Genomic DNA, 10,444 nt, shown 5'->3' on the forward strand with positions numbered 1-10,444 from the left:
GACCTGGGTTCAAATGACATTCCAATTCTAACACACACTTGCCAAATGACCCTCACTTCTCAGTGCTCTATACAACTCACTACGAATACAAGTTGCAGGGAAGGTGCTGACTTGTCTCAGTAGAGGGAATTACTTCACTCACAAGTTTTCTAAACCAATAAAAAGGCAAGGTTCATCACCTATCCTTATCGTGTAAAGTTTGTGAATATATTTGAATATATTATTTCATTGGAGCCTCATGATAACCTCAGGAGGTGGATATTACAGGCATTGTCCCCATTTAGAGATGGAAAAAACCTGAGGCTCAGATAATTGAAGTGACTTGCCTAGGGTTACACAGCTAAGAAAGGTCAGAAATGGAATTTCAACACACATTTTCTTGACACTAGAGCTGTGTCTGCCACCCCATTTGTAACATTGCCCATAAATTAGTTTCTCATGGTTACATATTTCATAAACCTGGAAAAATATCTGAAAATAATTGTTTCATAAAGTAAAGCACATTTTCAAAAAAAAGGTAATGTGCTGTTTTGGTAATTTCCTGATTCTCTTTTGCTTAAATTATTAAAATGGCCATAATTCCAATGACTCATCCTTTTCCCATGGTAGAAAGCAATGCTTTGATATTGAACAGACTCCCTAACACTAGATGGCAGAAAGAGATGAAGTTTCCTGTGACATTCTATTGGGTGTCTGATACAGACAGGCAATCATTTCAAATGGAAATGGAGCAATCATCACATTAGTGTGATAAATTATACCTTGATTTTATCCATTTGTAAGCTCATGGCTTCCATTTGCAGCACAGCCTTGGAGCATTTCTTTCTGTTATGGAGGTTGGACTGAACCAGGATTTTCCTGGCAGTCACTGACATCTTTCCCAAATCCTCTTGTAATGTGGAACTCCGGCAGAAACTTACAATATGCAGAGAAAGAATAGAATGAATACTTCTGGAAGCATTTATTGAAGAAGGAGATAAACAAATTTATTTTGAGGGGTTGATCTATTCATAAGATCTTAAGTGTGGAGGTTTAAGGAACTTTATGATGGATGACTATTTTAAAGCTGAAGAGGACTTTAGAGGCCAAGAAGTCATATGATCATAGAGCCAGACCTGGAAGGGAACATAGAGGGTATTTAGTTCATTTTATAGATGAAGAAATTGAGGCTTAGAGATATATAGTGACTTACTTAAGGGCACAAAGAGAATAAAGTTGTTATTCAGTAGTTTCAGTCGTGTCTGACTCTTCATGACTCCTTTTAGGGTTTTCTTGGCAAAGATACTGGAATGGTTTGCTGTTTCCTTCTCCAGCTCATTTTCCAGATGGGGAAACTGAGGTAACCAGGGAAAAGTGACTTTAGGGTTACATAGCTGGTATCTGAGGCCAGATTTGAACTCAGGTTGTCCTGGCTCCAGGCCTGCTGTTCTATCCACTGTGCCACCTAACTACCCCCATGAAAGGTGTGTGTGTGTGTGTGTGTGTGTGTGTGTGTGTGTGTGTGTGTGTGTGTGTGTAATATTTAGACCAAGGTCTTTTGGCTCCAAAGCCAGTGTCTTTTGCACTGTTACATGCTACTTCCTGATTATAAGTCATCTAGTTCAAGCCCTTCTAATGACTTAATGTGTTGTCTTCCATGATTCATACGATCACAGATTTAGAGCTGGAAGTTAGCTCAGCAGTCATTTATACACGAAGAAACTGAGGCCCAGGAAGATTAAATGACTTAGCCAAGGTCACAAAGGCAGTAAGCACCACAGGTAGGATTTTGGGTTGGGTTTTTTTTTTTTTTTTTTTGGCGGGGCAAAGGGAGTTAAGTGACTTGCCCAGGGTCACACGGCTAGTAAGTGTCAAGTGTCTGAGGCTGGATTTGAACTCAGGTACTCCTGAATCCAGGGCCAGTGCTTTATCCACTGGGCCACACAGGTAGGATTTTAATCCTAGCCCTTTGACTCCAGAGCCAATGGCCTTTCTGCTCTACCACAGTTCTCTCTTTTCTAAAAGTAGGAAAATGATAATAATCTGGACTAAGGATTACTTTCAAAATGGCTGCAAAGGATTAAATTTATAGGGTATCATGGTGATTCCTGCTCACTAGGTCTCTCTTTGCAATGGGGAATAGATTAAAAAACAAAACGTATTCAAGCTTACATTGCATTAAGCACAATAAAGCAAGACAGTCCCTGCCTTTGTGGACTTTACATTCCATTAGAGGAATATAATACATAAAGGGGAACTGAAAAGTGTGTGTGGGAGCACACGTGGTAAGGTAGAAGTGTAGGAAATTTCATGGATATCCAGCAAGATAAGACAAAGCTGGCATTTCTGATCTGAGGGATATAGGGACAATAACTGAGGAAAGGAATATGGAAAATGGAGGTGTGGAGTGAGGACGAAAGCTATGGTGTTTGTGGCTCTGTCAGGTGGAGGGTTTGAACCCCTGGCTTTTGATGCCAGACCCAGTGTTCTTTCCTTTATAGTCTTAGTGATTTTCTTGGAGGATTGGGAGTTGAAGATTGTTGTACTTGGTCCCTTCTTTATCCACTGTGTCATCAAGCTGCCCCGTTTCCACTTTTTGAGAAATATTATTTTATATTCTTTTTTCTCCTTTTCTACTTTGGACAGCCAATCAGAGAGCTCTTGTACCTTCTCCCTCCCATCATGCCTTTTTCATAAAGGTATCTTACTTTTTCTGAAGGCTTAGAGTCTCAAAAACTCTCCTGCTCTTTCTGACTAATTGGGAATAATCGAATAAGATTCTGGGGGAAAAAAAACAACTTTGGGCAGGCTAATTTGTTTCCCTGAGTCTCTGTTTCTTGATCCAGATGTGGTGGTTGGATTATCTGGCCTGTGTGGTCCTTTCCATACCTCCATAACCATGAAAGCCTATGAAAGAGATTTTTTGGTCTGTCCTGTCTTGCTGGAGAGCCTTTCATTGCAAGTTTTGTCTATATTGGTCCCACTATTCTGTTTCTGTGTGTACATAAAGACATTTTCCCCTCATAAACCTTTGTCCTGTTCATCTCCATTATGTAAATGTGTCTTTGTTGTCTGATTGCAGGGTGTCCAATTTACCATAGAAAGTTATAAAGGTTATGTTCTTAATGCAAAATAGATTTGGACTCTATAGTCACGGATTAGCCCCGAAAGGGCCTACAGAGATAATTTAGTTTAACTCTCTTATTTTATAGATGAGGAAACAGAAACCTAAATGTGTGAAAAGTCTTATTCAAGATCTTACAACTAGTGTCAGAAAGTGGGATTCAAATCCTGTTCTTCTCACTCCTGAATGAGTAGATATCTGATTAAGCAAAGATTAGCATTATGCCAATTCTTGTATCCATCCTCTTCTTTCAACTCATATTACCTTTCTCTTGGTTCAGAATCTCATTAATTCTCACCTGTATTATTGCCATAGCATTCTAACTGCTCTCTGCCTCCTGTATCTCCTCTCTCCAATCCATCTTTCACATAATTCCCAAAATGATATTTCTTAAATGTAGTTCTGACCATGCTATTCCCTTAATTAAAAATATCACCAATAACTCCCTATTGCCTGTAGGATAAAATACCAACTAGTAAGCTTGACAGTAAAGTCTTATGAAATCTAGCTTTCATCTATGCTTCTAGTCTTGTTTCATATTCTGCTTGTCACTGCACTTTTCTTTCCAAGCTGCTCTGCTAACTATTCCTTATCAAGGTCATTCTATCTCCTGCCTTTGTCTCTGTACAGATGCTACTCATGCCTGCATTGTCTTCCCTCCTCAGACTTTTCATCACTTCATTCACAGCAAAACTCAGATACCACTTCTTATAGATAAATGAAATAACATTCAAAACAATTTGCAAACTGTTGGGTATCAGTAAATGATATCTGTTATTCAGTTGTTCTAGTCATGTCTGACTCTTTGTGACCCCTTTTGGGGTTTTCTTGGCAAAGATACTGAAATAGTTTGCCATTCATTCTTCCAGCTCATTTTACAAATGAAGAAACTGAGGCAACCAGTGTTAAGCAACTTGTGCAGGGGTCACACAACTAGTAAGTGTCTGAGGCCAGATTTGAACTTAGGAAGAGTTCCTGTGTCACCTAAACTGCAATGCTAATGTCATACTCCCTACCCTCCCTCTCCTCATCAAAATGATTTGTATACCCTGTAACTACTTTATACTTACTTACTTGCCTGCATATTGTATCTCCCAGAAGAATACAGGCTCCTATAGGGCACCCCTGTATTATTTTGTTTTTGTGTCTTCAATATAAAAGACAATTAAATATTTGTAGAATGGACGCAAAATTCATCTAGAATTCCTTTAGAAAGATCAATGTGGTGGTTGCTAGCTGGCACAGTGGATAAAGCACTGGCCCTGCAGTCAGGAGGACCTGAATTCAAATCTGGCCTCAGACACTTGACACTTACTGTGTGACCCTGGGCAAGTCACTTAAACCCAATTGTCTCACCAAAACAAAGAAAAGAAAAGAAAAGAAGAAAAAGATCAATGTGTATTTTAATTTTGTTATCTTAATAAATGGACACTCAACTTTTCAAAGAATGACTTGTGAAAGTGTGAGCATTTGTGTGCAATCTGCCAAGACATACTCTTTCCAAAGCTAAAATATCTCAAGTTCAGGAGCCTATGGTAATAAGAGAACCAAATACCAATGAGATGGGCCTCACATGGAGGGCATGGTGAAGAGGCTGTCACCACTAATGGTTTGGCTCATGTACAGCCTACCTACTTCCATATAGTATGAGCAGAAGTCTTGAGTATTCAAGACCCAGATTAGCTGATATTCTAAAGGGAAATACATGTATCCAGAATCCTGTCACAACATTAAACAGGTCAAGCAGGAGATTCCAGAGCTGAGGAGGAATAGCAACTCAGAACTGAGTGGATTATCTTTACCATATGCCATGGTAGTTTTCCATTAGGGGTAGCTAGGTGGCACAGTAGATAAAGCACTGACCCTGGCATCAGGAGGATCTGAGTTCAAATCTCATATCAGACACTTACTAGCTATGTGACTCTGGGCAAGTCACTTAACCCCAATTGCCTTAAACATCCAGGGCCCTCTCTAGTCATCCTGATATATATCTTGCCACTGTACCCCGAAAACTCTGGAGGAGAGAGTGAAGTTGGTAACCTTGCACAGCCCTCCCTCACTTAAATCCAATTCACTGCATGCCATGATATCACCCTGATGTCATGATCCTCTTTGAGAATGAAGGACAAACATAAACATTTTCCACTGCTTCTAAAAGCTTCTTGGCTTATTCTTCACAATTCCTCTTCACAACAGTCACATCCATGCCAGGTAAGTGTAAAATTATCCTTCAGGAGACCCTGACTTTTACCTCCCACTTCATGCATGGAATTTTTGTGGTCTTTAGTTATATCACATTCCAACCTCCTATTACAACATCATATAGTGGAAAGGATATCATTTGAATCAGAAGACCTTAGTTCAAATCTAACCATTGATACTTGCTACCTCTCTAATTTTGGGTGATCCTCCTAACTACTCTGGGCTTCAATTTATTCAGCTATAAACTGAGAGTATTGGATAACATGGTCTTTGATGTTCCTTTTCATTCTATCCATGAATATCCTTGATATGCCTTGCTTCATTATTTCAGGAAGTTTTCTTAGGATTCTGTTTTTATTTAGGGTATATATCTTTCAAGGCACCTTTCAACCCAAAGAGTCTGTTTTTTTAAAATCTAGACTTGCACAGAGAACTCTTTCTACCAATGTAGATTAGTGCCATTTGTAAGCCTGGAGAGCACTCAGGGATACTGAGAGGTTGTGACTTGTCCAGTGTCACATAGCCAGGAGTTATCAGATGTAGGCCTTGATACATGGTCTTTCTGACTCCAAGGCCAGCAATTATTCACAGTGTCTTTTTGCATGATCTCATTTTAAAAAATCTACATAATTCCTTTATTAGGACTGCAGAACAATATTTTTAAATAGCCATTCATGATCAAAATTTTCAGGTTAATAAAATCAATTTAAATAGGGTCATTATGGTAAATGTAAAAAAAGGAAAAGGAAAGAAATCTCATCAGGAGAGACCTCTGTTTAGAATAAATAAGGCAGGGGGCAGCTAGGTGGTGCAGTAGATAAAACACTGGCCCTGGATTCAGCAGGACCTGAGTTCAAATCCGGTCTCAGACACTTGACACTTACTAGCTGTGTGACCCTGGGCAAATCACTTAACCCTCATTGCCCAGCAAAAAATCCTCAAACAAACAAACAAACAAAACCAAAAACAAACCAAAAATAGAATAAATAAGGCAACAGACGACTGTTACTCATTGGTGGCTATCAAGTTGGCCCTCTGTGCCTTCTTCATGCCATCAAAGATCATCTTTGTTCCTGGAATGTACTTCTTGGGGTTTTCCAGGTGTTCCATAAATGTATTGTCATCCCAGGTGATGCCTTTGTTCTTGTTGGTGTTGATATAAGAGAACCCGGGAGCCTGGCCGGTCTTTCGGCCAAAGAACCCATTCAATTTGGGGCCAGTCTTGTGCTCGCTCCCCTTCTCCATGGTGTGGCACTGGGCACACTTCTGCACAAAGATCTTCTTTCCCTTTTCAAAGTCACCCATGGTTAAGTCAGCTCAACCCGCAGTCACACAAGCTCGCTTGGTCACTCACCGCCCCTAGCCTGACTCCTGTTTCCTCTGCATGATGTCATCTTAAAGTACCCTGAGAACAACTTAGGGTTGTAGAATTTAGGGTTGGAAGAGATGTACCATGTTTTCTATATCAAGCTCTTCATTCTTAGACAAGCATATTCAGTGTCTAGAGAAACCTGACCAAGGAAACCATAAAGATAAACTGATTTGTCCAAGGTTAAATATAGATTAAGTTTAATCATTAAGCCCTTAATATTATTTTTTCCAGAAGGCAGCTGCTTATGTATAAAGAACATTGAGGGGGGGCAGCTAGGTGACACAGTGATAAAGCACTGGCCCTGGATTCAGGATGACCTGAGTTCAAATCTGGTCTCAGACACTTGATACTTACTAGCTGTGTGACCCTGGGCAAGTCACTTAACTCTCATTGCCCCTCACCCCCCAAAAAAGAACACTGGCCATATGTGAGGACTCCTCAGATCTTAGTGAATTCTCTTTCCTCTAAACTATATTCTTTTATATGTAGAACAGGCACATCTCACCATCTTTCCCACTTCTGGTTGGAATACATCTGAAGTGCTGCGTTCAGTTCTAAGCAACACATTTTAGGAAGGACATTCCTACTTATTCTCAAGTGAAAAGGAGCACTGGGTAGACACTGCAGAGGCAGATATAAGCTTGATGTTAGCAAAACTTCCTAACCATAATATCTGTCCAAAAGTAGCATGAACTACCTCAGAAGGTTCTGGCTTCCCCATCACTAGAGATATTCGAGTGGAGGGCCAATGATTATGGAAAAGAGAATGTTGTAGAAGTGATTTCTATTAATGTAGGACCACTGAGGGGTTTTCTGTCTGTGAGCTTCTGTGAATCTGTCATGCATGAGCAGACTCAAATCCACTCTCATCAAGCCAGTCGAATCTGGCTGCAGCTGCTATTCCTTAGCATTCCATAGTTCCCTTCATACCAGAAAAATCACTGTAGCCTGCCTGCTGAGCAGAGTTGGTGTAATAGGGTGTGGAAAGACAAAGGCAGCTCTTGATGTAGCTATAGTTTGTTCCAGTCAATAGTTGAAAGGTATGGAAGGAAGCTGGATTCAGAGACAAGTTAAGATCTAGATTCCCTGAAGTCATCCCAATCATCAGTGTACCTTATCTGCCATGTTCTACATTTAGGAACCATCTAGCATGGAAGAGGGCCAGAGGGGGAGGAGGAAGGGAAAGAAGAGTTACTGCAATAGCTTGCTGGTTCATTCTGCTTTTTCATTTAGGAAATTTGATCATTTGAAACAAAATTTGCTTTTAACCAAAAAGATATTTATGAAATGGAAGAAGAGAAAGACAGACACAGAGAGAGAGATGGGGAGACAGCGACAGAGACAGAGAGACAGAGACAGGCAGACAGAAATACACACACAGAGAGACAGAGACAGAGTTAGAAAGATAGAGAGTCATGCTCTCCCAGAATTCTTAGGAGGTACCAAAGTCACAGCTAGCATTAGCTTGTCCCTGACTTGTCCTTGATCAGTACCCTGGCAAAGTTGACAGAACACCAAACTTGGAGTTAGGTACATGGGATTTGAATTCTTTCTTAGACAACTTCCAGCATCTTTAAAAACCTTCAAATGGTCCCATTTTCCACAGGCTAAAGCTAATACTAATATAAGACCTTCCTTAGTTTGTCCCCAACCTCTCTTTCTAGTCTTACCCCATCACTTACCTAACTGGTTTGCTCCCTGTCAGACTAGGCTCTTTACTTCCTTGCCTTCCTACCTCTGTACCTTATCTCAAAGAATTCCCATTACTTGGAATAGTTACCATAGTATTATATAACTTTGAAAATCTTATTCATCTTTAAAGGCTCAGCTAAAGTCCTGCTTTGACCACAAAGCATTCCCTGATTATTCAAATTGGAAGCAAGTTCTCTCTACTCTGAACATCTGTAAAAGATTGTCAAGTCACTCATCTGACATATAGCATATATCACATTGTTTACTTATTGCTGCAAATTTTATCTTATTAATTGTTAATTATACTGTTGTTTTGACAACTGATTGGATATGGCAGCATTGAATGTGAGGGAGAAGGAAGAGTCAAAGGTGATTTTGAGATTTTGAGCCTGAATGATGGGCTGAATATGAATGCATTAACTAAGATAGATAAGTCAAAAAACATTTATTAAGTATCTACTATGTGTCAGACATTGTGCTAAGTCCTAGGGATACAAAGAAAGGCAAAAGACAGTTTCTGCTTTAAATGAGCGTACAGTCTAATTAGGGGAAAAACACGCAAACAACTGTGTGTAAACACTATAGGTTAAATGTAAGATAATCAGCAGAAGGAAGGCACTAGAATCAAAAGGGATCAGGAAAAGATTCTTGTAGATCATGAGATTTTAGCTGGTGCTTGAAGAAGGTTAGGGAATCCAGGAGGGAAGGAATTCCAGCCATAGAAGGGAGGGAGTAAAAATTCTTGGAGTCAGGAGGTAGTGTTTTCTTTGAGGAATAGCAAGGATGCCATGGTGATGAATAAAATGTAAGGGAATTGAAAATGTGTATGTGTGTGTGTGTAAGAATAAGATTATGATGAGTTTTGAATGCCAGAGTATGTTATATTTGATCCTAGGGGTGATAGAGATCCACTAGAATTGTTTGAAAGGGGTATGTATAATGTTGTCAGTTTTACACTTTGGTAAGATCACTTTGACAGCTCAGTGGATGATGAATTGCAATGGAGAGACACCTCTAGAAGGAAATCCAACCAACAGGCCATTGTGATAGGTCAGGCTTGCATAAGGGAGGTGACAGTATCCAGGAGAAAAGGGGGAATATACAAGAGATGTTACAAAGGTAGAAACAATGGACTGGGCAACATATTGGATACTTAGGTGAAAGTGAGGAGTTAAGGATGATACCTAGGTTGTGTATTTCATCTGGGTGACTGGGAGGATGATGACAGTAAACAGCCTGGTTGGAAGGGAAAAGTTTCTTTTTGGGTGGGGGGGGGAATGATAATGGGTTCAGTTTTGAGAGGAGGTATAGGTTTAGGGTTGGAAAGATGATTAATTCAATTTTTGATACATTGAATTTGAGATTCCAGAGGGGAAACCAGGTGAAATGTCTAAAAGACCATTGGATTTGAGGGACTGGAATTTGGGGGAAATATTGGGTGACTGATTTAGGAAATATTTCTATAGAGGTCAAAACTTAACCTTGGGGAGCAGATGAGCTCAATACAAATAAATGTTGAGAAAGAAGAGGAGTAAAATAGATACTTGAGGAATACTCATACTTAAGGTTTGGAAGAGGACAACAAACTAGATAAAGACAGGGCACAGTGGTCAATATTATGGAAGCCCAGGGAGGAGAAAATCTGCAGAATGAGGTCATTAACAGAGTTCAATATTGCACGACTCAAGGAAGATTAGAACTGAGAAAAGGCTATCAGAAAGACTGCCATAGCGATGAGGGATTAGATTCATTCTGTTTGAAAAGAATGGAACCAGCAGCAATGGGTGAATGTTTCAAAGTGATTCCATTCTGTAATCAAGCCTGAATTTGTCACTTTAGGTTCCAATTCTTTGACACCACAAAAAAGCTGCTATAAATATTTTTGTATAAATAGGTCATTTTCCCTTTTTTATCTTGTTGGGATATAGACCTAGCATACATATTGCTGGGTCAAAGGTTATACATAGTTTTATAGTCTTTTTATAGGCATAGTTCCAAATTGCTTTCCACAAATGTAGGATAAATGCACAACTCCACCAAAAGTGGTTTAGTGTTTAGTTTTCCTACATTCCATC

The 10,444-nt window shown here is 39.7% G+C and overlaps 1 protein-coding gene across 1 annotated transcript; it reads right to left on the reverse strand.

Moving 5' to 3' along the window:
* Positions 1-6,310: 6,310 nt before the first annotated feature.
* On the reverse strand, positions 6,311-6,610 carry LOC122746312 (cytochrome c-like). The gene has a single exon (XM_043991824.1). The coding sequence runs from the start codon at positions 6,608-6,610 to the stop codon at positions 6,311-6,313; it is 300 nt and encodes a 99-aa protein (XP_043847759.1).
* Positions 6,611-10,444: the final 3,834 nt, after the last annotated feature.

Source organism: Dromiciops gliroides, chromosome 1 (assembly GCF_019393635.1).
Source record: "Dromiciops gliroides isolate mDroGli1 chromosome 1, mDroGli1.pri, whole genome shotgun sequence".
NCBI classification, from domain to species: Eukaryota; Metazoa; Chordata; class Mammalia; order Microbiotheria; family Microbiotheriidae; genus Dromiciops; species Dromiciops gliroides.